The sequence below is a fragment of the Leuciscus leuciscus genome (genome assembly GCF_965113295.1).
Source record: "Leuciscus leuciscus genome assembly, chromosome: 16".
NCBI classification, from domain to species: Eukaryota; Metazoa; Chordata; class Actinopteri; order Cypriniformes; family Leuciscidae; genus Leuciscus; species Leuciscus leuciscus.
In genome coordinates, this window is record NC_138740.1 from 36,628,404 (window position 1) to 36,655,584 (window position 27,181).

The following is a 27,181-nucleotide window of genomic DNA, read 5'->3' on the forward strand; positions in this document are numbered from 1 at the left end:
ATACTCTACAAGAGGCTAAATGTAAGAATTTTCATGTATTAATCACTTTTTGTATTGCCAGTGTGTGAACAGCATGTAACAAAACTTGACAAAACAAAAGTCTATGAAAGCCTGTAGACTGATTTGTGAAGGTTGTTTACACACGCTCCAGAGATCCTCTTTTATACAATATTTATTATATAAGATTTATTATAGGATAATTCTGCCATTCTGTACTGTAATGTCAGTGCGTCATGCAAAGAATAGGGATTAATTCAAACTAGTCTCGCATAGCCAGACCTATATAATCTTCTGTAGTTTCAAACATTTTTTTAATTCAAACTCTCATAACAGTGTAATTTGAATGACCTCACCTGTTGACATGATGACAGAGAATTGCAGAGATGTGCAAACATATCCACATCCCTCCATCAGATGCTTTCTCAACTTCTGATTTCTCTTAAAAATTAAGCAGCACAACTGTTTTAAACATTGATAATAATCAGAAATGTTTCTTTAGCAGCAAATTATCATATTAGAATGATTTCTGAAGGATCATGTGACACTGAAGACTGGAGTAATGATCACAGGAATAAATTACATTGTAAAATATATTACAGTAGAAAACACTTCTTTTTAAATTGTAATAATATTACAATATTACTGCATTTTTGATCAAATAAATGCAGCCTTGGTGAGCATAAACATTGAAAATATCTTACCGATATCTATATTTAAAGGTTTTTGGCCTAAACCAGTTATATGGACAAGTCTCTTCTAATGTCTCGGCTATAAATAGCAGAACTGAATTCATAGCACAAAACTTGTTCTGATGTAAAGCCAGCAGACTGAGTTGACATTAGCATACAGCTGCGGGCGTGTGTGTGTGTGTGTGTGAGAGGAACCCCTATTTCTTTGTCATTAGGGATGAACAGACCCTCTTGTGGCAGCTGCCTAGCTGTGACCCCCAGAGGTCAGAGGTCACAGGCTGCTTTCCCACACTGGAGTCTGTTTTATACAGCGAGCTGTTGCTCTGATACATTCACAACTTTGTTAACTCCTTTTAATAAATGAAAACACACACACGGCACAAATGTTACTCTTTAAATATCTCTATTTATTTATCTTAAAATAGTTTCATTTTATTCTACATAAATGTTTAAAGGAAGAAAGACTTGCGGAAGCAAAAAAATATCAACACTCTTTTTTTGCTATTAATTTAAAATACTGTCGAAATGAAATGAACCAAAAACAGAGTAGCACAATTAAATAAAGGGAAAGTGTTTTTTCAAACGCAGTGGAAATCTACTGAACAACCCATAACGTGGGCTTACATCGGACCGTCCCTCTGTTCTCAGGATTATTGCTGTTTTAGGACGCTTAAATCTGTGTTAAACTACAAAACATTCCGGCAGGAAACACAAGACAAATGATCACGAGACAAAACGCAGGAGAGAACGATGATGACGTCATAATGGAAGCTTTAGAACTCCTTTAGAACTGAAATCTGAAACGTTACATTTAAAAGTGCTTAACTCAAGAGCTGGATATGCTGGTGTTGTGTGTGTGTGTGTGTGTGTGTGTGTGTGGGAGAGAACATTTCACAATGGCAAAGGAATATGCCAAATGTCATATTTTACTCATCTACATGTGGTTCCAAACCCGTATGATTCACCCATGGAAGACAAAAGGAGAGATTTTTGCAGAATCACGATGTTGTTTTCCTTACAGTGAAAGTTATTGGGGGGACAGATGCTGTTGAGCTCCATTAGTTCGTCGTCTCGTGACTGAAACGTGACGAAACACACCACTGTTCAAAAGTTCAGAGTCGGAATGTTTTTGAAAGAAGTCTCTTCTGCTCAATAAGGCTGAGCCGGCATTTGTTTGATTAAAAAATACAGTAAAACTATCAAATATTATTACAATTTAAAATAACTTTTCTATTTGAATATGTTCAAATGTAATGTATTCCTGTGATTAAAGCTGAATTTTCAGCATCATTACTCCAAGTCTTCAGTGTCACATGATCCTTCAGAAATCACTCTAATATGATGATTTGCTGATCAAGAAACATTTATTATCATTATCAATTTTGAGAACAGCTTCATATTTTATAAATAACATATAAATGCCCGTTCTTATCAATTTAACATGTCCTTGATGAGAAAAAAGTCGTGCTGACCCCAAACTTTCGAATGATATCGTATAAAGGCCTGTTCTTCATATAAAGCTATTGTATGTCTTCAGAAGATTTGAAATATATATAGTGCACAAGATGCATAAACTAGTTTAATGGTGCTTTTTTTGGTCACTTTTGGACATGGACAGCATCCGTCCCCACGGACTTGGTAAAGAGCAGAGGAACATTTCAGCTAATCATATTTTGTGTCCCAGAGAAGTCAGTCAAACGGGTGTGGAACGCCATGAGAGTTAGAATCTGATCCTTTTTAATTCAGAGTAAACTATCCCTTTAAAGCATCAGCTCCACATGCATCTCCTTCATCCTGGAGGGTGTAGGAACATCTCTGTGCTCTTTGCTATCACAGGAAGAGAAGATATCACACAATCTGGGTATCACTGGTGACAGATGTGCCCACTTTTAACTCTGAAAGGGCTTCCTCTACTTCACAAAAGCAGGCCGAACACGAGACAACAGCTGGGATCCAGCAACGGCCTTCACTTTTGGAGCCAGAGAAAACAAAGTCAGAGAGTTTGGAATGGAGTTTGCTTGGAGGGATGCATCTTAAAGGAACAGTTCAATCAAAAATTAAATGTGTCATTTGCAGAATGTTCACGCAGCTCTTCCGAACAAAGAAAATGCGACAGATCAATTCATAAAAAACATATATATATATTTTAATTTTTTTTAAATGGTGTAGAATTTTCACTCAGAATTTGCTTGTAAATTTCAACATTGAATTGAAAACAAACGTGAAATTTTGTAGTATTATAGTATTTTTGGTAACACTTTATTCAAGGTGACGTAGTTACACGTTACTACATGTGCTTACTATAGTAATAACAGTAAATTATGCATAATTACAAGTAACTAACCATAAACCAAACCAAACCCTAACTGTAACTATAGAAAGGGCATGTAGTTTATTAATATTACTCAGTACTTATTTAAGTAAAATGTAACTACGTCACCTTAAAATAAAGGGTTACACTAATGTAAGGTGTCCGTGTTACGGTGTAATTATACATTTAAGTTCTGAGTAATAATCATTAATTACATGTACTGTAAATAGTTTTGGTTTAGGTTTAGTTACTTGTAATTATGCATAATTTACTGTTATTACTATAGTAACTGCATGTAACGTGTGTAACAGACACTGTAAAATAAAGTGTTACCAAACAAAATGTAACCATATTTTCTTGTAAAACGTACTACAATTACTTTAGTTTTATTTACACCTTTAAAAATTAAGTTTTCACAGTGTAGTGCTCAAGTCATATGCATATATTTTAATAGTGCTTTATGGGAATTTTCTCACAAAATTATCATATGCTTCAGAAAACTACATTTATGTTGGTTTTCGACAGCGTCCGTCTCCATTTACTTCCACTGTATGAAAAAAGAGCTGCGTAAACATTGTACCAAGCATCTTTTTCACGTTTTTACAGAACAAAACTCATTTTAAACGTCATGAGAGCAAGTCAACGTGGATCATTTTACGACGAACTATCCTTTTTAAATTCCTCTGCTACTTTTCCTGCATTGGAACTACATTTTCCCTTTCTCGAGAAGCAGTTATTCACCTCACGTGATTGACAGAGATAAAGGTCCAATCAAACTCTTAGAGGGGCGGGTCACAGTTTAAGGCGGGGCTAAGAGAGCCAAAATGGCCACCAGCATGGCTTCAAAACCTGCCTCTGAAATGTCCATACACAAGCTGAAAGAAGCAGAATAATTCACATTCAGGTAGTGAGTGCTCCTCACACACAGTGGTCTGACAAGTAACAATCGTGAGGAAGAGAAACAAAAGGAAACATTTGATGTTATACAGACTGAATATATTGCCAAGACTCAAACTTAAATCTACAGCGCACCCATAAATGTATGTTTGTCGTCATTAACTCACCCTAATGTTATTCTAAACCTACATAACTTTCTTCCGAGGAACACAAAAGGAGATGTTTTGAAGAATGTTCACACTGCTCTTTTACAAAGCATAAAGATACTTTAATTCTCCAATAAAGCACCATAAAAGTGGTCCATTTGACTTGTGTGCTGCGTATGAACCACTTTTAAAGCAGCTCTGTTGTCAGATTTGCTTCATTTTATGGAAACGATCAGCATAAATATTCTTCAAATCACCTTTTGTGTTACAAGGCAGAAAGAAAGTCACGGTTTTAAAAAAAGACATGAGGGTGGATACACGACTGTTTTCATTTATAGAGCGAACCATCCCTTTAATATGCAGTTTTGGAGATGCATATTCATATTGCTCTTCGAACAAATGATTCATATATGTAACATCAAGTAAAACACAGCAAATATCAATAAATAGTTTCAGTGGTGTCTGGGATATCGTGATGCAACCATAGAAACATGTATATAAAACTAAGTTGTGGTTAAATTGCTTAAAAAGTCTATATGTAAATTAGACCCCCATTTAGAAAACAAAACCTAGTCTTTTTTTTCTCATCACACACTGATTGTATTCACAAGTGTAAACACTACCAATCAAAAGTTTGGAATTATTACAGATTTTTTTATGTTTTTGAAAGAAATCTCGTCTGCTCAGCAAGGCTGCATTTATTTGATAAAAAATACAGTGAAAACAGTAATTTTTGTGAAATATTATTACAATTTAAAACAACTTTTCTATTTGAATATACCGCAAAATGTAATTTATATTTGTGATCAAAGCTGAATTTTCAGCATCATTACTACAGTCTTCAATCATTCAGATATATGCTAATTTGGTAGAGTATTTCCACCAAAATATTACATAGCAAAAACTGTTTTCAACACTGATAATGCAAAATGTTTCTTGAGCATTTATCATATTAGAATGATTTCTGAAGGATCATGTGACACTGAAGACTGGAGTAATGATGCTGAAAATTCAGCTTTGATCACAGGAATAAATGACATTTGACTATATATTGACATAGAAAACAGTTGTTTTAAATTGTAATATGTCACAATATTACTGTATACTATATTTTTGATCAAATAACTTCAGCCTTGGTGAGCAGAAGAGACTAAATAAAAAAATCTTAATGATTCCAAACTTTTGACCAATAGAGTGTTTGAATAAGTTCCATTGGCATAATAAAAGCAAGGGCCTGTTTCTATGACAATGCGAGATGTACGTAACAAACATGCTCTGAAAAACTGTAATGCTCAGGATACACACACACACACACTCGCACGCACGCACGCACGCACGCACGCAAACGTATTGTGAAAGCAGTATCGGGTGAGGAACACACACTCCAAGGCTTCTCCCCACACAGCAGCATCAAATGTTTGACAGTGAACACACACAATCTCGCGCACGCAGAGCAGTGGGGCATTTGCTCCGGTGAGAGTAAGACCAGCAGGTTTGTGGTTATATCTCGACTAACAGCTCTTCAGCAGCTAACAGGAAGTTACATCACAATAACAGTGGCTGGGGTGGTTCAAGCAAGCGACTCCTGAGGCCGACAGCAGGATCATGTAAGTGTAGGTGTTTTTTTTTCAGTGGGGCAAAGTGACTCAAAAGACGAAGTTGAAATCTGAGGGTCTGAGAAAGCAAGGCATCCCTGATTTGCCATGATGAAATGACTGAGGTTTGATGAGGAATTCAATTTGTTGGCTGAATCCCACAGAAACACATTCAGGTGTTATTTCACCTCAAAATCTAAAGAAAAAAACAAACAAACAAACAAGAAATTATATTTTGCCTAAAGAAAAAGAAGCCTATTTTTAGACCACTTTCTATTTTTCATAATTTTCAAACACTTATTATTACCGTAACATCCATATGTTTTAATTTTTGAGTTTATTGTAACTCCCAGTATTTTCAATAATGATTCGTGTATTACAGTAAACGTAATTGAGAGCTTTGTTAATTAAACAAATCAACAAAGACAGTACAACAATTAAAATATTTGCTTACAGTATTTTTTCCAAAATCACAATAATAAATAGCACAATTAAAAAATCTTAATACTTCTAAAAAAATAGTCTGTTCTAAGCTAAATAATCTTATAACAAAGAATTCGAATATTCTATATTCTTGATTTTGAAGTGAAATACGACCAGTTTTTGTGAGATTCACCCTTTTACATTCAGTATATTAATTTATTTAAGGAAGCCCCATATTATTTTTAAGATTGTAATAAGTATTTCAGGCCAGTAGCTTTGATACCTGACTCTACCGAGGGGTGACCTTGGTACAGTATGCGCTCGCTAACCATTACCAGCCCAGTGTCAATTACTGACATTACAATCCCAGTATCAAATAATTAATCAGGCATATCAAAGTGTATCAGAAGAAAGCATTGAACAGTAAGATTGAAGAGTTTTTCATTTAATGAAAACATTATTCTGTGTTGTTAGATTCAACAGTCAAAGTTCATTTTGGTTTGAGTCACTCAGCCCACCAGTCACATGTATATGAGTGTGTGTATCTAAGCGTGTGTGTGTGTGTGTGTGATCACAGCAGGTATCTGTGCCGGTCTTCGTCCAGCGTGAGGTCCACCACCTCAGGAGGAGGAACCCAGCCTGACTGCGCAGAGACTGACGTCCACGCCGGCGGAGCTCTTTGCTTCCAGGAAGAAAGCGACTGGATCACTCCACCGCGAGGAAACCTTGAGACAACGCTGAAATAACATTACAAAAACATTAAAACGGTCACAAAAACATCATATTTCAAAGTAACGTGACTATTTATCTATTTCGAAATATGTTGAAATAAAATATCCTAATCAGGGCTTGACATAAACCCCGCCAGTTTTGCTGCTTATTGCACTTAAAGAGTCAAATAAACACAAAATAATGTCAAAATGCCGTTCTTGGCAAGTATTCACATAAACACAGTCAGTTATGTTTTAAGTGAACATAAACAGTTGAGAAAGAAAAAGCATGTGTAACAGTACTTGGATCCGTGCATCAGGTCTAATGCTGCGTTCACACCGAACGCGAATTGAGCGTCAAATTCGCTTCTATCGCGTCGTGTTGGACGCTTGAACATTTTGAATCTACTCGCGCGTCCAAAGCGAATTGGAAAGCAAGCGTTTGAAGCGAAATAGACGCACGTTCGAGGCGAAATCCGCTTCTTGTGGGAGGGGTTTGCTAGGCGGTTGTCTGTTTGCAAGATGGCTGATGTTGATCGAGCATTCATCGAGAGAGTCACCGCTCTGTATTTGCTCTGGAGAGCAGAACAGCGGCGTAGGGGTCCTTGTTGCCGTACTTGGGTCCACCAGACACTTTCAGCGGTACTTCCGCCTGTCCCGCGCCCAGTTTAATGACCTGTTGTCCCACATCAGAGCGAGGATCACCCTCCAGGACACCAACTACAGGCGCTCTATCCCAGCTGCGGAGCGCCTGTCCATCTGTCTTCGGTTAGTAAATGTATATGAAATTTTAAATACAGTATATATGTTAATATACGCTATGCTATCAATGTTTCTCAAACTGTGGTACGGATACCCCTGTTGGTGCTCTTTCTAGTGATACTCAGGAGGTCTTTGTATTTTAAGTCCTGATTTAGTTTCATTTAGATCTGGTATAATCGTGGTTGAACCCTGAGTCCTGGTTTAGACCTGGTTGAGTCCTACTTTTGTCCTGGTTTAGACCCAATTTAGTCTTGGTTTAGACCCTGTGTTGTCCTAATTTAGTCCTGGTTCAGACCCACTTTAGTCCTGGTTTAGACCCAATTTAGTCCTGGTTTAGACCCTGTGTTGTCCTAATTTAGTCCTGGTTCAGACCCACTTTAGTCCTGGTTTAGTCCTAAAGCTACAGGGCTGGTGTCTCCACGGTGTGCCAGATCGTCCCCCAGGTAGTGACTGCCATCTGGGACTGCCTTGTGGAGGACTCCATGCATGTGCCCACCACCGATGACTGGAGGTCCATCGCAGAGGGATTCCAGGAGCGGTGGAACTTCCCTCTGTGCTGTGGAGCGGTGGATGGGAAGCATGTGATGATCAAGGCACCCCTCAACTCAGGATCCCAGTTCCACAATTACAAGGGAACCTTCTCCATCGTTCCCCTTGCAGTTGTGGATGCGAAGTATCGCTTCCGGGGGATCGATGTTGGGGGGTACGGCAGGACCAGCGACGGTGGGATTCTGGCGAACTCCGCCTTTGGACAGGCTCTCAGGGCTGGCACACTTCATCTGCCTCCTGGCCAGCCTCTACCCGGTGCTGAAGAAAGAGGACCCCAGCCCAATGTCTTTCCTGCTGATGAGGCGTTCCCGCTGCGGAGGAACCTCATGCGGCCCTTCCCTAGACGCACCCTTCCTCCAGAGAGGCGTGTCTTCAATTACCATCTCTCCAGAGCCTGGCTGGTGGTGGAGAATGCCTTTGGCATCCTCTCTTCACAGTGGAGGATGTATTGCCGCCTAATCGAGGTCCACCCTGAAGTTGCGGAGAAGTATGTGAAGGCGACGTGTGTTCTCCACAACTTTATGAGGTGTTCGGAGGGGAGAGAGGCACCTGCTGTGAGAGGTGCGGGACATGCTGAAGAGGAGCCACTGCCAGGTCTGTGTCGGGATGCGGCAAACAACTCCTCCAGAGAAGCACTCCGGAGAGGGATGTCTTCATGACACACTTCTCGGCGGAGGGAGCAGTACCACGGCAGCCGACAGAGTAGCGTTTGAAGTCCTCCTCACGACTTCCCCACATGAGCCACCCACAAACCAATAAAGAGCATGACTATCTAAAAATAGAATATATGTCTCATATATTGAAATCAAGTTTTTACGTGATGAAAGATTTGCTTTGTTGTGCATTAGAACCACACCAGGCATTTAGTCAAATTACAAAATAATTTATTGAGGCCAAACATTTAAAATAACATTATAAACTGAAAAATGTACAATATGTACAAACTATTTACATACAGAGACAAGAATAAAAAGGACCTCGCTAGGAAGGTGGAAGAGCCGCAGGGAACGACATGTCGGAGAAGAGGAAGGAGGGCATTCTGTGTTTCCTGCAGAGCCTGGTGCCTCATTTATTTATTTTTTAAAGCCTACTGTGTGTGTGTGGGGGGGGTCCAATTGCTCCAAATTTAGCACAATGGTGCTGTTTTCCATAGCCAATTTGTACATTTGAAATGTTATGATTTCTTTGATATGAGGCGGCATGCTCTGCAGAAAAGGCAGAAGGCTGAGGAGGAAGTGTTCATCGGCGGACTTTGGTGGTGGGGCTGGAGGTCGCGCCGGAGGTCGCACCAGGAGCTCCATCAGCGCCTACTCCACCTCCGACGGACCATCCTGGGACCGCTCACGGGGCCGCCGGGGGGCTCTCCTCCTCTGTTGGCCTGTGAAATAAAAAATACAACACACAGTGCAATGAGAAGGCAGAAAGATGATTCCTGATTTGAGACAGTGCTTAAATGCAAGTGTGAAATTGTTTTGAACTTGCTTTAACATATATTAAGTAATTAAAGTTATACTTCAGACATATACATATATAAACATGCAACTGAACAGTAGCTAAAAAGTATGTATGCAGATGATTGGTGGCATAAATATCAATGGAATTGTGTCTCAATTTACAAATACAATGATTATTAGTAAGGGGACTAATTCACAAACTTTTGTGACTATGTGAATGTTAAAGCTATGAGTAGATACTGTACTAATGTTTTGTGCACGTAACATGTTCAAATATTGTTTGTACTATTGGCTTCACACACCTGTGGGTTCAGCAGCAGGGGGTGAGGGACCAGGGACTGGGGAGACAGGAGTTGTAAAATAGTTGGTAAACGGCGGCAAGGCAGCTTGCTAGCGTTTGCTAGCAGGGTCGATAACGTGACTCAAAAATGAAATGTGTATTTACAACTTACCAGGTTGCCCAATCTCCTCACTGACACTCTTCAAAGCGAGGTCCTTTTTATTCCTGTCTGCAGAAATATGAACTTGTGTCATATAGCTCCGTATAACTGCTCACTGCCAATATCAGTCGCTCCTCCACGTTGAATGAGTGACTCCGGGCGGGCCTGCCCCCGTTTATCACGTCACTTCACCACGTGACAGCAGCAGCGGCGCGAACAGACGCCAAAGTTCAGATTTTTCAACTCGGGCGTCAGACGCGAATTCGCTTCAAATGCATGAATGCACAAAAAGCACCAAATAAAAATCACTCACACGTATCGCGCCAGATGCTCAATTCGCCTCTTTCGCGTGAATGAGGCGAAATTGCGCCCATCACGCAGCACTAAACGAGTCTATTGCGCCGCAGGACCTCCAGACGCGCATCAACTCGTCTTTACAGTGACTTAACATGGAAATCACTCGCTCCAGACGCTCAATGCGGTTCGGTGTGAACGCAGCATTAAAGCTTTTTTTGCACTTAAACAGTCAAATAAACACAAACTTGGCAAGTATTCACGTAAACACAGTCAGTTATGTTTTAAGTAAACAAACAGTTGAGAAAAAAAAAAAGCATGTGTAATAGTACAATGGATTCATGCGTCAGGTCTTAAAGTGACAGATATATACTCAAGTATATTACTGCTGCCAAATTATGAGATATTATACTATATGGCAGTTTTCCCCTTTGGTAACGATGTCAAAAAAGCCAGTGAAAATGCTGAGTGGCTAATAACTCTGGGAAACCACTAGCCACAGTGGCTGGTCAGCAAAAAGGTTAATGTCAAGCCCTGGTCCTAATCGATCCAGTTACACTTTACAATGAGGTTTAATTTGTAAACATTAGGTATCAGGTAACCATCAATTTTTGCGGCATTTATTAAACTGGGTTAATGTTAATTTATAAAACTACTGATCATTTTTAAGTTACGTTCGTTTCAAATACACTGCAAGTTTATACAACTTGAAATGTTAAAAGAATTTTGCATTGCATTTTATATGAAGAAATTCTTAAATTACTTTAAATTACTGAGAAAGTAAAAAAGTGTTCAAACAGTCTCCTTTCCCTACCTTAGATTTAGTATTAAAGTTAAAAGTTTGTTCTTAGATTGGTTGTTTCAGTGACGAATTTTGTATTAGTTTATGTGTGTGTTTAATTGTGATTGTACATTTGGTAAATGTGGACATTTATTGTAATTTTGTATTAATAATGCTATACTATACAGTTAGTGCTTTACATCAAGGACCAATGGAAACAATGTATTTCCCTATTTTTTGTCAAATAAAATCAAATTAAAACCCAGATTCACAATAGTAAGCTTATAAAAATTACTTATAATTTGAGCTGCTGATTTTGCAGGAAATGTCAGTTTGAGGTTATTAATCTTTATGTGGTTACATCATGTCCGTAAACAGAAAGAAGACCCAGGTGCTGAACTGAATGGCGTATGCTGAGGATGCAGTTGCTTAGAATTTAAACTTGTCATCTAGATGGCTGCTTTTAATATAGAAAGGTCTAAATGGCAACCGTTGACATCTGGGAAATCACCTGATGTCAAAACCAAGAAACCTCGAACTTTTTGACAAGTGACAATCCTACAAGAACTGTTATTTAAAAGAACTGTTAGTTAAAGGTAGTAGTTAAAGGTCCACTGTGTAACTTTTGGCCCTCTAGTGTTTAAAAAAAACGGCATGCATTTTGCCAGAAGAACAGTTTTTGGTTGTGCTTCGGCTCTGTGTGACTGCGGATGACTATGACCTTTCACAATAGATGATGCTTTGCAATGAAATCTATTAGAGAGCTACATGTGGCAATTTATCAATCCAATAAAATTACCTGTTGAGTAATAAAACGCCATCTCTTTCACAATCTCAAATCCCTCAGTTTTTTTTTACACAGGCGATTCCCCATAGGTTGGAGATTTAGCGGCTTCATGTCAAACTTTCACACTCGTTGTGACAACTAACCTCCGCTTAAATATTTACTAATTACAACTAACTCCCACACCAGACACATGTGAAGTAGCCGGAGCAACTTTTTTCTATTTACGAGAGACGCATGTACGCAATTTCCCGCGAAAACCATCTCGACAGGTCTAAAATACTTATAATAAAACACTTATAATAGGCTTACCATAGTGAATCAGGGTAAGACAAAACCATGTTTTGGAAGAAGGATTGATGATGTATTGACTCATTTGAATTTTGTTAATAAAAATAAATAAATAAATAAATTATATAATGTACCTTTAAACCTTGCCTACCCAATTAGCATAAGAACATTACTATTATATGACTAGTGAATGAATTGGACGAGGATCGACTCACTTGGCGTTCTCTTGAACTCCAACGATCTCCACTTCACTGTCTGTGGACGCCAGACTCACCTGAGATGGCTGGGCTTCTACGGCACCTAGAAACACAACAGATTACATTCAGCAAATGCTACCAAAAAAACCTTTTGATTCAACATTCACTGCCATCCTTAAAATTAAATATGAGTGAATCTGATGCAACACAAATACGCCCTTCAACAGAAATCAGACGCCTGACATAGGCTACCATGTAGATTTCAAAAGGATACATTTCATTTGATAATCTAACACAAAATATCCTGTAGTTGAGGCCAACACTTATTCATCTCACAAAAAAGAGAGGCAAGTCAACGAGGAAACGGCTGCATCACAATTCTCACACTAAAAGTACTTAAAGGCAACGATTAAATTACAAAACATGATTGGTTATAGAGCCTGACTGGGAACTTCCAATACCGTTCAAAAGTTTTGGGTGTGATTTAAAAAAAGAATATGATATTAATACTTTTATTTAGCAAGAATGCTTTAAATGGATCAAAGGTGAGAGTACAGACATTAAAATGTTTCAAAAGGTTATGTTTCAAATAAATGTTGTTTTCATAAAAATATGAACTGTTTTCAATATTGATGATAAATGTTTCTTGAGCAGCAAATCAACATATTAGAATCATGTGACACTGAAAATTCATGTGTCACAGAATGCTTTCGAAATGTATACAGTACTGGTCAAAAGTTTGTAGACATTACTATTTTTAATGTAATGCTATTAAGCCTGCATTTTTTTTTATCAAAAACACAAAAAAATAAGTAATATTGTGAAATATTACAATTTAAAATAATGGTTTTGTATTTACTGTAAAACATTATTCATTCCTGTGATCAAAGCTGTATTGTCAGCATCATTACTCCAGTCTTCAGTGTCACATGATCCTTCAGAAATCATTCTCATATGATTTGATACTCAGTAATAATTAATGATAGAAACAGTTGTGCTGCTTAATATTTTTCTGCTTAATTTATGCTGAAATAAATGATATTTTAGAGTACATTCAAATAGAAAACCATGATTTTAAATTGCAAACAATATTTAATTATAATATTACTGTTTTTACTGTATTTATGATCAAATAACTGCAGCCTGTGAGCAGAAGAGACTTTTGAAGGGTAGTGTAAGAAGTTATTTTGTTAAAAAAAAATTAGATTATTTGTTTGAGTACTTCCAATTCACACACACACACAAAAAAATCATATTCCTAAAAACAAAAATACTGTAGTTACTTCCAATTTCTGTAATGCAAAGGATCGTGGGTCAAGTCTAAAAACCGTATCGATGCACACTAAAATACTTTTTTTGAATACTATGATCTAATATTGGCATGCGAATTGAGACGCAGCCAATATGTGCGAGCGTACAGTCAAGACTGCCGAGTAGCGGTGGAGACGAACCTGAGAGCGATTGTGACTGTTGTTCCTGCTCGGAGTGAGTGTCTGAAATATCATAGTGGCCAACCACTGCAGGACCCACTGCAACACAATCACACACACACACACACACACACACACACACACACACTGTTCAGAAGATTCACCGCTACATCTGCATGTCCATCATTCAGCTTTGAAGTTTATTAGTCTAAATAGTTCCTGTTGAAAATCTCCTTCCAAACACTGGTCATAGTAAATGAGTGAAACACTGAATGTTTTGCCAAATGTGTTTTGGCTTTAGGTTTAAGCTGTTTTTGTGATGAACACAGATAATTCGATTTCCTCGGTGGAATTTTAGTGAGCAAACAGGCGTATTATCAAAAGTGAATCTCACTTTTTAAAGTAAACATAAAACTGCTCACAATGCTTTTTATTCCGTAATGCAATATATTTTCAGAGAGAAAGTAAATATATGGCAATAAAAATGTGTGATTGATGGACTTGAAGATAAATTTTTTATTCAAGTAAATAGGGTAATTTTTCATTTTTAAAAAGACTGTGTTGTTTAAAGTATTTATATTTAAAGTATTTATTGGGCTGTATTTAATTTATATGATTTTATATCTTTTTTTCATTTTTAAAAGACTAAAGGCCCATTCACACTAAAGGACAATAAGTACAATGATAAATATATAGTTCTAAACATTTATCTAAATATAAAAAAATAGCAGTTCACACAATAATAACGGCACAGATGAACGATATCGTTTGAATACATTTCAGAGCGATTTTTCTCCAGCTAATGAACGATACAAACAATGACAGCCAATCAGAATTAGGGATGGGACGGTATGAAAATTTCATATCACGATAATAGTGACCAAAATTATCGTGACTATCAATATTATCACGGTTTGGTTAAAACGAGATGAGTGTTCAAAAAGAACTGATGCTCAACACTGAAAACGTTTCAACATGTTTTATATTTGAAAATCACGATAATTTTGGTCACTATTATCGTGATATGAAATTTTCATACCGTCCCATCCCTAGACTGAACAAAATGAAGCATTTCTTGGTGATTGGTTGAGCTAAACTCAACCAATTTAAATTTCAGATTAATGTTTTAAATCTTACATGATCACAGAAATATTATCAAACTCAGTAAACAATAAATCAACTCTGATTTTTTTTTCAATCCAATCGAAAACGCATTATAACACAGCGCACATGCATCACAACGGACGCGCACGCGCTCTCTCGTTTCATTCAAATACAACTTGCCGTCTTGCGTCTCCGTTTTCGATTGGATTGAAAATGAAATCAGAGTTGATTTATTGTTTATTGAGTTTGATAATATTTCTGTGATCATGTAAGATTTAAAACATTAATCTGCCTTCTGCCATTCCTTCTCAAAAAAAAAAAAAAAAAAAAACTTTGCGCGCTGCGCCGGCGCCAGCCTGGACAGGATTTACAGTAAAATCGCGATAGTCAAACACAGTTTTAATGATAATAAAATTTTAAACGATAATACTAACCGTCAGTACATTTTATCATGGTTTATAGTGAAACCGGTAATCGTCCCATCCCTAATCAGAATCCATCCTGCTTTAAAGAGCTCGAGCATTTAAAGTGACAGACGACAAAACTGCAGCGCGTGCTTCGAATAAACAGAACGAAGCCGTCTTCTGGTGCGGACGCTGATATAGTTTTCTTTATAGTTATCGTTTTTGGTGTGAACGGGCCTTTACATAAATTCTTTAGTCCAAAAAAAAATTCATTGATAATTGATATCACGCCCCAAAGGCAGCACATGGACTTTAATCCTAAACTAACTGGATAATAAGGTCAGGTAAAACAGATGGAATGCTGGTAAAATACTTGTATATTTATTTCCCAGCTAATGACAGAGCAGATATTACACGTCAATGTGTTACATAGACATGAAAACACAAATTGAACGTCGCCTGGCACACTTTTACGTTTGGTGAGGCAGTAGTATGACATTATTAATAATAATGCAATGATAAAGAAAAAAAATTTGTAACAAATAAAGACATCTATCTCTGGATACTAATTTCTTAGTTTCTAGCAATTATGTGGAGGAAATTCTGTCCTCCATCTAAAACATTATGACACTAAACTTAGGCAGCTGGTTATTACCCATAAAGACATAAAAACGTAAACAATCTCCTTCAGATACTCTATACAGTAAAGCGGTACAGCAAACAGCTTTCAAGTCCTCCTGTGAGTCAGTAACTACAGTAAACATTGACTATGTGTGTGTTTGTATTAGTGTGTAGGAAGCACATGATGGGCAAATCACACACACACACACACACAAAAGAGAAGTCAAGAATATCTGCAGCTCATATTTCAACACAAAAAAACAGAACTTATATTTTTCAGTAAAATTAAACCTATTTATATGCATATTAAGAATTTTGGCATTGCAACATTATTTTAATGACAATTAAGTACATTTTGAAGAAAGAAAAATCAGTCAGTGTAACACAAAATAGTTATATTACTACTTTTTTTTTTTAGTTAAGTATTAATATATCAGTATTTGTTGTGATGCAAACAGAAGTTAATAACGAGAAGCAGCAATGAAACTAATGCATTTGGTTGTTCTACTTTCAGTAATGAGAATCAGAGGAAATGAGCATAATTGTCATGAAAATAATTTCTAAATGCATCAAATCTTAATGCTTTTATATATAGGCTACATTGTTTTATGCAAATTTGGGGGTAAAATAGGACTCTGACATGTTTTCGTGAAAATCACCCTTAAATAGATACATATAAGTGATCAAGATCTCTTGCTTTAGACATAGTGTCGAGTAGTAGATTCACCCCCGTTTATTGCATGTGACTTTCTCCATTAGTGTTTGTCCTAGGTCAGTATTCAGCACAAAAACCAAGGTATAGGCTGTCATTACATTACAGCTCTCCGTTGTCAGCTTATGTCATGCATATTCCGCTTTGGAAGAAGCGATTAAATAAGAACTTAAAACAATCCACAATGCAAACAACAGTTCTTTGGTAGACATGCCAGCCCAGGTGTTTCAGATGAAGACAAAGAGACACATGGCAGTCGAGGCAAAACTTTAGAAGTCTCTATGGGAACAAGACGTCTTTCGGTCACTCTATGGGCAAGAAAAAAAATGATTCTTTAAAAATGATTAATCTCCAGGTGAATGGGAGAATCTGGCTCTCCCAAAGACATGAGATCACAAAGGCACTGACTGTGGAGGGCGGCCCTGAGATGCGAATATAAAACAGAAAATGTTAATAGCAGAAGGTCAGGTGACGTTAAAGGAACAGTTTACCAAAAAAAAAAGAAGTCATTATTTACTTACCCTCGTGTCGTTCCAAACCCATAAGACTATTACTTCCATTGAACACAAAAGTGGAAACTTTATTACATTGACAAAAGTCAATGCAGACTAAAGCATGTCAACCTCCAAGAAGGACAAAAACACTGTTCACCTTCATTAAATGGAAAAGAATCATGATATTCCTCAAATTCACATTTTGTGTTCCATGCAAGAAAGCCAAATAGGTTTGGAATAACATGAGAATTAGTAAAATGTAGAATTTTTTGGTGAACTGATGCTTTAATAGAAGAAAGAGAGATGTAGAAGGCAGAATGAAGATGAAGAAAAATTAGTAGAGGGTTAATGAGAGATGAAGAGAAAGTTTGTGCATTGTCCCAAGCCTCCACTTCAGCGGTCAAATAGAGTCGGCACAGTTGTTTTGCGTCTTTAGACGTTAGGTTCAGATGGCTCCGCGTTTCCATTGAGACCGGCAGTCTGAGAAGGAGGAGGAGGAACCGTGATGGCGCTGAGTCGGGCCATTTGATAGGCCGCCAGCGTTTCCTGCGACTCCGATGACGGCAGGAACGAGCTAACGTGGCTCCGCCCTTCCGGGTTTTCGCTAGATGAAAGGTCATCGTCCGAGTGCATGCGGGTCAGTCTGTCCATCCACACGCGAAAGCGCTCCTCGGTCTGTCTCTGCATCGCGGCGAATCGCGTAAGAGCTTCCTCCAAGACTCCGCCCAGGCTTCCACTGGCCATGCCCATGCCAAGTTGGCCCCGCCCACGCGCTGATGCTCCAGAAGCGTCGGCTCGGCGATGGCCAGCTTAAAGACAGACGGCAGTGCCGAGAGAGAGACGTCAGACACACAGGAATGCAGAAAGTGGCGGCGTTATTGCGTGCACACCGGCGAGCATGCTGGGAATAAGACATGCAGCTCTCACAGTGCATTCTGAGTACAGTTCACCAATGGTCACATGACTAAAGACGGCTTAAAGAGCACACAGTGAGATAGAAACCAGCATTTTAACCCACCCTCAGGAATTGATACGTGAAAAAAAACAAACAAGTGTAACCACTAGGGACGTACAGGATTAACTTCTGCTGTGTCATTATGCTGGTTTAGAGTCATTTATCAGAGTAAAGGAGTTTCTTAACGATATACAGATGTTAAATGCTGTCCTGAGAGATATTTAATATTCATATGAATAGGATAAATAACATTAAATTATCATAGACCTCACAGGTTATATCATAATATGTTAAAGTTTATAATTACATAGGTTTATTATGACTAAACCTAACTGTGTAAATTTTACTTCTACTTTTCTTGTTGTATTTGTATGTGTACACTGGAGGCAAGAAAAATTCCTTGTGTGCGCAAACACACTCTTTCTGATTCTGATAAAGCGCTTTCAAACAATAACAGGAATGTTGCTCAATGCAGATTATTGATGTGCGATAGTTAATTTCTTAAAGTCCCCTTGTGGTGAAAATCAAGCTTTTAAATGTTGCTTATATGTCTGTGGTGTTTTTTTAATATGCTTTAAGACAAACCATGTGCAAATTCATAAGTCGAAACCATTGCTGAGTATTTTCTCCTTAAAACTGCAGTGAACCAAAGACAGTCTCAAAACCACGGTTTGAAATCGCTGGTGTTTCTGACGTCACAAACTACCTTGTAACCAATCAGGTCAACGAGTGGATCTCTGAGCTGCTGTGAGTGAGTGGAGGCGGGGCTTATTTGCATATTCATAGAACCGCGTATACTAAATGAGGCAAGGGTGTAGAGTAGGCTTGTTACGATAGTCGGTGTTGACGGTGCTCAGAAGCAACACTGGTTACATCACTGGCCCACCGCGGGCACCGCTCCCCACCGTCAAATAGATTTGTTGATGTTTTTTGTGTGTTTTTTTTTACATATCATTTAGTTAATTTAGAGAACAGACACTATTAAACACATTTATTATTATTCTTAATGAAAATCAACACAACAAAACAGTGCCGCTCCGCACCATTATGAATGCCCGTGTGGAAACGCGCGCATTTTACTTTCGCCTTCAAATTAGCGATTTAAATGATACCGGTATTACCGGTGTTGTCACACGTCGAGTAACCGGTGGGAAAATATCTTCACCGTCACATCCCTAGTGTAGTTACATTCAAGTTATTTTAGGCATGCATTTTTTTTCAAGGAAAAAACATTTAAATGTAATTTTGGTGATCAAAGATGAGTTTTAAAGGATAAAATGATTGACTACAAGGGGACTTTAAGGTCGTGAATGTGTTACAAACGTACAGCTTAGAGATGCAACTTGCTTTGAAACATTACATCTGCAAACTATTGTTGTTTTTAAATAAAACTTTTTGCCAATTGAAATCAAGCTAAAATAAAATATTGTATATAAATATATTATACTTAAATGACATGTTGCCTTTGGCAACTAATTGAACTTAGCAAAGTAAATTTAAGTAATAAAATAACTAAATCAAGTAACTAACTAAATCAAATTGAAATAAAAGCAAATTAAAGATAAATAGAATGACAAAAGCACATAGCAAAATTAAAACAAATAATAAAAGCTGAAAATATAAAAATAAGTGCTAATTCAAAATATTAATAAATAATATATTACAGTATAAATAATACTAAAACTGCTGCAAATGCACCTGCTTTTATTTATTTTTGGCTAAAATAGAAAAAGAAACAACACTGGAAGCTAACAAACAGGCCTTCAAACTGCATAAAAACTGTACTAATAAAATCACAGAGCTATGGTAATAATATAATATAATCAAAGTTAGAGTTTGTTTCAACTCCTGCCTTGCCAACAATGTGGCCCCAAGAAAGAAAGGCATACGCCCCCTGGTGGCCCCATGAGCAACTGCTCCTGCCTGTAGTGCTTTGGACAAAATGCATATCCTATTTAAATACTGTGCAGAAAACTAAGGGTTAATGAAAGGAAAAAAGAAAAAACTGCAGACATTTCACACATGAGTCAGATGTAGGACACATAAACAACAGATATTGAGACGATGGAAAGACAAAGACAAAGAAAATCTTGAGATATTCTAAAATTAAATGCAAACTTTCATCCAATACCTGGTATAATTTCCCTCCAATTAATCTGCATTTGTTCAAATGGTGGAATGTCATGCATCAGCACTGTTGATCATAAATATGCTTGAATTATAATCTCATTGCAAACATGACATTGAACATAATTGCTATTTTAGTGAATATTTAGTGGGTGAACATTTGTCCACAGCAATGGTAGACAGGAGCATCAGACTATCAAACTAACAAAGAAAAGTGACAAATTAGCTGCTGTGTATTCACCTTGGATTTTCAAGACTAGTAGCCAGACTTAGTGGGTCATTCTGGTTGGTCGCTACTGACAGGGGTCAGCGTAAGGTCAGAACGCTGTTGAATTCTGATACTGGAAAAATGTTCCTCACCTGGCGCTTTGCATATGAGGTCATTCAACATGCATGCACAGAAAACACACCCTGACCGGTGCCGAAGATCCTTCATGTGTGTGTGATTGAGTCTTTCGCAGTGTGTGTGTGTGTGTGTGGTCATTTTTAACCATTCTGTCATTCAGTCAACATGCACCAAACAATGCATGAAAGAAATGAAATGTCAAAATGGCTTCACTGCAGGTGTTGGTTTCAGGACTAGAGCTGGGCATCTTCAGGCACCTCACGATTCACTTTCCATTCAAAGTCACAATCTGATTCCAAAACCAATCTGATTCTCGATGCATCTCAATTTTCAGCACAGTTGCAAATCTTTAATGAGTTTACAGAACTCGCTGCAAAATTCTGTGTAAAGATTTTGCATAAAACCATACTATAATACATTATGCTCTCATCCACAAACAGAAGTAAAAATAATATATTTTTTTACCGTAATCAGTTAAAATGAGGTTTGTCGATATCTAGCACCATATCGTTTTTTTGTTTTGTTTTACTTTAAATGAAATGGTCAAATAAGTAATGATTTCTTTTTTTATCATCAATAATAATAATAATAATAATAATAAAATACACAATGATATATATTTTTAAATAATACAAATAAATTAAGCCATTAAGTCAAGTGGTTTTGTAGTTAATAATAATAATATATTTACTAACAATAAATTAATAAATAAGCTCTCAACCACAAACAGTGTGTGTGTGTGTGTGTGTGTGTGTGTGTGTGTGTATGTATGTTTATATATATGATTAAGTGAGCTGGCCAGACAAGTCATGTTTTATTGCTACATTTATTATGAATTATTAGGGATGCACCGATGAATTGGACAAAGATCTGTATTTTTTAAATAATAAAAAGGCTGATTGTTTTAAAACAGCCGATGATTAGGGCCGATTAAATGCATGTATCATGTCTCATGTACACTTTAATCAGCGTTTCAACCGTGGAAATAAGTCAATAAAACAGCTTGTGAAACAGTATGTCAACTTAATGTTGCATTTAACTCAGGAAAGTTATCTAGTGTTCACAAGGTCGTTAGTTAGCTATAAAAAAACACTTGAAATTAGCTTATTTACTGTTAATTATATGTGTTTGCTTGAATAAATGTGTCATGAAGACAAGTGCTCATGAAAACTACCGTACGTGCAACTGAGTCGTACACAAACATTTCCGTTTTTATTTGTGTAATTATTATTATTATTATACCTAACTCTATTAAAAAAACTCAAATTATTAAATTTAATTAATTCAATCTAATTGAATAGTAATGTACCAAATGAGAGGGTTCCCTGTGTATATACAGCATTAGTTGGGAGAGATTTCTTTTCCTTAAAGGGACATTTTTTTATATGTTTATTATTAAGGAAAAGCTGGTTCTTTTTTTGTATTTCTGAGCTATTTCCTTCTTCCGGTTTAAAGCGAAGTTGAACTAATGTCACGAAAAGTGAGGTATATGCGTTAATCTGGAGTGGTGATTGGCTGCCATGGCTGGAGAGTAAGCTTTTAAGTCATCAGTTTCTCCATATTATTCATGAGAAAAAACGTTTAATCCAATCACAGCGCTGTATTACGCATGAGATCTCTTTACAGTGGAGAACTCAAATGTGACAAGACCGGTTCAGCACTGTCCTTCACCTCTGCCTGCTCAGCTTCATAAGTGTAAGTGTATCTTTCCTCATTACAGTAGCTCAAAAGTGTTGTTTGCATCATCTCTGCGATGATGTCCAAACTGGAGTTTGACTATAAACACACGGAAATTTGAGTAACAATATTTAAGCGGTGTCTGTGTGGAACGCTGCGACCAAACATTTTAAGAAGAACGGGCACAAAATTAGCAATGCCTTCATTCTTTATTATGTTTGTTGTTCTCCGCTCATATTTTAATATTTATTTGTCTGAATAATGAGTGTGTTGCAGGTGTGTTTTATTGGTTGTCTCCCCTCTTCCCACCCTCTACACTCCCATTTTCCCACAGCTTTACACGCCCATGTTTAAGTCTTTTTCAAAGCTGAGGTGTGAACGACCAGTGATAAAACGGGGGTTTCATGACATTTTAAAGTCCCCCTGTGGTGAAAAATCTAGTTTTTAATGTTGCTTATATTTCTATGTGGTGTTTTTAATATGCTTTAAAACAAACCATGTGCAAATTCATAAGTCGACACCAATGCGGAGTATTTTCTTCTTAAAACTGCAGTGAACCAAAGACAGTCTCAAAAACACGGTTCGAAATCGCTGGTGTTTCTGACGTCACAAACTACCTTATAACCAATCAGGTCAACGTGTGATCGTCAACGAGTGGATCTCTGAGCTGCTGTGAGTGAGTGGAGGCGGGGCTCATTTGCATATTCATAGAACCACGTATACTAAATGAGGCAAGGATGTAGAGTCCTTTTTCCAAGGATAAAACATTTAAATATGTCATTTTGGTGATCAAATATTAGTTTTAAGGGATAAAGTTATTGACTACAGGGGGACTTCATCGGTAGACACCATACTGAATAATCAGCTATCGTATCGGCGGAGAAATTTAGCATCGGTGCATCTCTAATTATTAATAAATCAATTACTGTAAATTAAAGATTCTTTAATTATATTGTATAAAATTGTGAAAATTTTATTAAATTGTTTCACTAGTTTTCAAAAACTTAATCATAAATCGTATTGGTTGTTGAATCATAGATAAACGTATTAAATATTTGTGGATTAACGAATCGTGATGCATCAGTGAATCGATTTGTTCAGGACAGGCGGTTACCGTGTAGCACACAACAGCCAGATCCAGCTCTGATCTTCTACACAAAATGCTGTGCGTGTTTGTGCAGTTACCTGGTGCGTGAGAGTTGATTGTCTCTCCCTCGTTGTCGGACGAGGCCGTTAGTGGCGAGGATGATGAAGAGTGGGCTGTGATGTCGCTGTCGCTGGTGCTGCTGTCCTGGAGCACGTCGGGTTTGCGTCTCGCCGCCGCCTCCCGCTTCTGCCGGAGCTGCCGCATGCGTAGCTTCTGCCGCTGGCTCCGCGGGCCTCTGACGCGCACACGTCCGTTCGCCTGCTTCTCCTGGCAACGGTTCTTCTTAGCCGCCATTGCGATGGTGGACGTGTCGCTCTCAGAATGCGAGCGCCGTGACTTTCTTCCGGCCGTCTGGGCGGGCGTGGCCTTTTCCTCCGCCGACGAAAGCGTGTCGGAGTCTCCGAGGTGCCCGGAAGAGGAGGGCGACCGCAGGCAGACGGAGGAATCGCTGTCTTCCCGCGGGCAGGACTGGGCAGCGGTCGGGGGCGGATCCGTTTCCTGCTGCTGCCCGGGGGCGGAGTCTCTGTGAAGCTCCTTTAATAAGCAGGGCATGGAGAGCAGGCCAGGGGTTGGCTGTTTGTCAGGACTCTGCGAGCTGATTGGCTCTTCACAAGCTGGAGAGCTGGTGGGCGTGGTCTCTGGTCTCAGGGGCATGTCCTGCTCCTCTGTGGCCCCGCCCTCTGAGGGGCATTGAGGGAGCTCGTTGGCCTTCTGGGCATCAGTCATCTCTGGAGGGCGGGGCCAGGGGCGGAGTCTCTGAAGTGGCAGTTGCTGGTCGATAAACAGGGGCGGCTGACCTGGAAAACAGCAACTATGTCAAAATAACAGCCAACTTCCTCCTAATTTGTCAAAACAGCAATGGTTGTCCTATTTTACAGATAATGTTCGTTTGGAGCGATCCACTGCCTTAATTAATAGAGCAAAGATTAAAACTCTAATGCAGTGGAACCGAACTCATGAAAGCTTGATTTCTATTCTTAAAACTTGAGTGATCTAAATGTACAGGATAGGAGAGTATACCAAGATGTAGATCAAGGCAAATGGGACTGCAGGTTTACTTTTTTGGTCTGGTTTTTATTTTATTTTAATAAACACTTTCTGCCTGTAAATCATCTATCTCTGACATTATGTATATAGTTCTATTTATAAATTATATAATATATATATATATATTATTCTTTATGTAGGTGTATCTGTTTCTCTTGTGTATATCCATTTTATATTTGTTATCAGTTATGTCCTCCACACTGAATTAATTCAGTGAAAATTTGTCAGTGCTAATGCTGATAACTTTGTTCGTAAGAAAAACAAAGTATTGGTTAAAAAAAAGAAAAAAAAAAAGAAAAGTTGACAAATATCTGATTACACGGTTAGTTTAGTTTCTCACGATCGACACTGAACCGACTTGAGCTGAATAATGGCTCTATTGTCTTCTGAAGTGCTGCTTATAGCTGAAATTGAATTTCTTTCAAAATTGACGTATTATGCAGCAACATTGACACTTATTTTCCTAAATAAACGTGACTCGACTATTTAAGCACCACTGAGGTACAGGTGTTTAACCAGGCAGAACCCTGAACTATCACGCACCAGTGGAGCTCTTATCAACCTTTCTACACCTCATCCGACTCAAATGCACAATGCTGCATTTCACAACGGTTTCAAAACTTAATGTCCATAAGGAAATTTGTTTGCTGCGATCAAGTGTTTAGAGAGGCCTGTCAGACTGTATGAAGACTTGCACACAGGGGTTGTCATTTTAAAAATCATATTTGGGGACGGACCTCACAAAGAGCAGCACTTACTTGCAATACTTTTTTCAGATCGATCCAAAACTAGACATTTTCTTGCTGTGAATATTCATGACTTTTAAGATTTTGTGTTATTAATTCCAGGACTTTTTTTAGGTCAGAAAATGACCATTTCATGATTCTCTCACAGGTTTTCCGTGACCTGTGCAACAAAACACTGCAGACCTCATTTAAATGCACCCTCTCCAGACATGCAAAACTTTACCTCAAGTTACTGTTACACTTTCAACCAAAACACCCCATTCAGAAGAAATACTTGTAAAATACATAGAGATTCATAAATGTTTATATACACACACAGACATCACATATTCTATTTAGAATTTCAGTGATTATACATTGCTTTTATATAGTTTTTTCTTTCTTTTCATTTACAGTAAAAATGACAGCTGTGGATGGCAGAATTTAAAGTCCCCCGGTGGTGAAAATCAAGCTTTTAATGTTGTTTAGTCTATGTGTCTATCTATGTGGTGTTTTTAATATGCTTTAAGACAAACCATGTGCAAATTCATAAGTCAAAACCATTGCTGAGTATTTTCTCCTTAAAACTGCAGTGAACCAAAGACAGTCTCAAAAACACGGTTTGAAATCGCTGGTGTTTCTGACGTCACAAACTACCTTGTAACCAATCAGATCAACGTGTGTTCGTCAACGAGTGGATCTCTCTGAGCTGAGTGAGTGAGTGAGTGGAGGCAGGGCTCATTTGATATAATGAAGCGGGGAAAAAATAAGCAGCAAAATAAAACAAAGAAACAAATAAGAAACTTGTGAAAATGTGTATCCCTTCCCTATTAATTATTCATCATGTTTTACTTGCCTAATAATATTTCCCCCATATTGTGCACGTGTTAAATTGCAATATTTGGTTGTGCCATTACATTTTTTATTTTATTATTAAAATTAATTAATTTATATTATCAACATTATTGAATATAGATAGATAGATAGTAGCATATACAAAGGTTGGACATTTTCTTACTATTGGCAACCAAACATGATGTTATTCCAAGCAGGTGTTTTACATGCACCGACTGCCACAGGTCGTATTTCTGTATTGGACGTGAATTACAACAAAAACCGTAGCAAAATGCTATTAGATCGCAAAGTCAATTATCAAAAGGAGAAATTAAAATAACGTTTCTTACACCGTTTGAAGGAGAGCCCAGATTTATTACGACAGCAATCACAGCAGCAACAGATTTGGTGTTTTGGCGAACGCTGTGTGGCTACCATGGTAATTTTCTATGAGTTTCCATAACATTACTAGTCGTTCGCGCAGCCAACTTGAAACACGAACCGCGCGCGCAACACGGTTCACGCGCTCTATCAGACAGACATCAGTTCATCATGTACGAATATCGCGCGCGCTCTGATCCTATCGCACTGCATGCACGCAATGACGCATGTCACAGCCCTTAGGAGTTACAAGGGCTTATTTGCAAGTAATCCACATGAATGCTTCTTTTAAATATGTATGCAGCTGTGACATAAACGGACGGAATAGCGCACTTGAATCATCAGAGAAAGAGAACTAAGAAGTAAAACCCTTGAAAATGAATATATAGGCTAGAGACACTGCAGCACAAACACTCATCTTGCAGCAACACATTCGGTCTGGAAGTTGCACGTTAACCGGTACATTTGCACGTTGAGTGAAGACAGCACGCATGCATATATGCATGGATAAAAGCATGCAGTAATTAAAGTGAGTGGGTTTGGGTCAGAGCTGCAGTACATGCTCAAAATGGAAGGGCGCAGAGATGAGCGCGCGGCAATAACCGACGACAGTGGCTTACCTGCTTCAAATCTGTCCTCATGTGTGTGTTCTCTGTAACATCTCAGGCTCCTACTACCATATTCATGGGGAAAATACGGAGTCAATTGAAATTTTATAGGATAACCGCTGTGTTCTCGACTTTCCGACCGCTTTAGCACAGTTTGCTAATTTAAAATGTCCCCACTAGCCGTCGCTGGAACAAATGTGCAGGCGTCATTTCCGCTGCGATGACGGCGGGAAAAACAGACGGCAC

General features: G+C 38.1%; 2 protein-coding genes across 7 annotated transcripts; one reads left to right on the forward strand and one right to left on the reverse strand.

Moving 5' to 3' along the window:
- Positions 1 to 1,075: 1,075 nt before the first annotated feature.
- Positions 1,076 to 27,113, reverse strand: ark2n (arkadia (rnf111) N-terminal like PKA signaling regulator 2n). Of its 6 annotated transcripts, XM_082142170.1 has the most exons (6): positions 26,948 to 27,110; positions 23,379 to 24,137; positions 20,175 to 20,237; positions 13,775 to 13,852; positions 12,342 to 12,426; positions 1,076 to 6,798 (listed from the first exon to the last, which is right to left on the reverse strand). In XM_082142170.1, exons 2-6 carry the CDS (start codon positions 24,064 to 24,066, stop codon positions 6,633 to 6,635), a joined length of 1,080 nt encoding a protein of 359 aa, XP_081998296.1. In that variant the 5' UTR covers positions 24,067 to 24,137; positions 26,948 to 27,110; the 3' UTR covers positions 1,076 to 6,632. The 6 variants fall into 6 exon arrangements, 5 of the variants coding, with proteins under 5 accessions (XP_081998296.1, XP_081998298.1, XP_081998299.1 ...); XM_082142172.1 differs by lacking the exon at positions 20,175 to 20,237 and having other exon boundaries at positions 26,948 to 27,109; XR_014199030.1 differs by lacking the exons at positions 1,076 to 6,798; positions 12,342 to 12,426; positions 13,775 to 13,852 and adding exons at positions 15,621 to 17,016; positions 17,116 to 17,897 and having other exon boundaries at positions 26,948 to 27,113.
- Positions 6,805 to 9,832, forward strand: LOC309478559 (uncharacterized protein). Its single transcript, XM_082142176.1, has 2 exons — positions 6,805 to 8,643; positions 8,713 to 9,832. The coding sequence occupies exons 1-2, from the start codon at positions 8,016 to 8,018 to the stop codon at positions 8,739 to 8,741; spliced, it is 657 nt and encodes a 218-aa protein (XP_081998302.1). The 5' UTR covers positions 6,805 to 8,015; the 3' UTR covers positions 8,742 to 9,832.
- Positions 27,114 to 27,181: the final 68 nt, after the last annotated feature.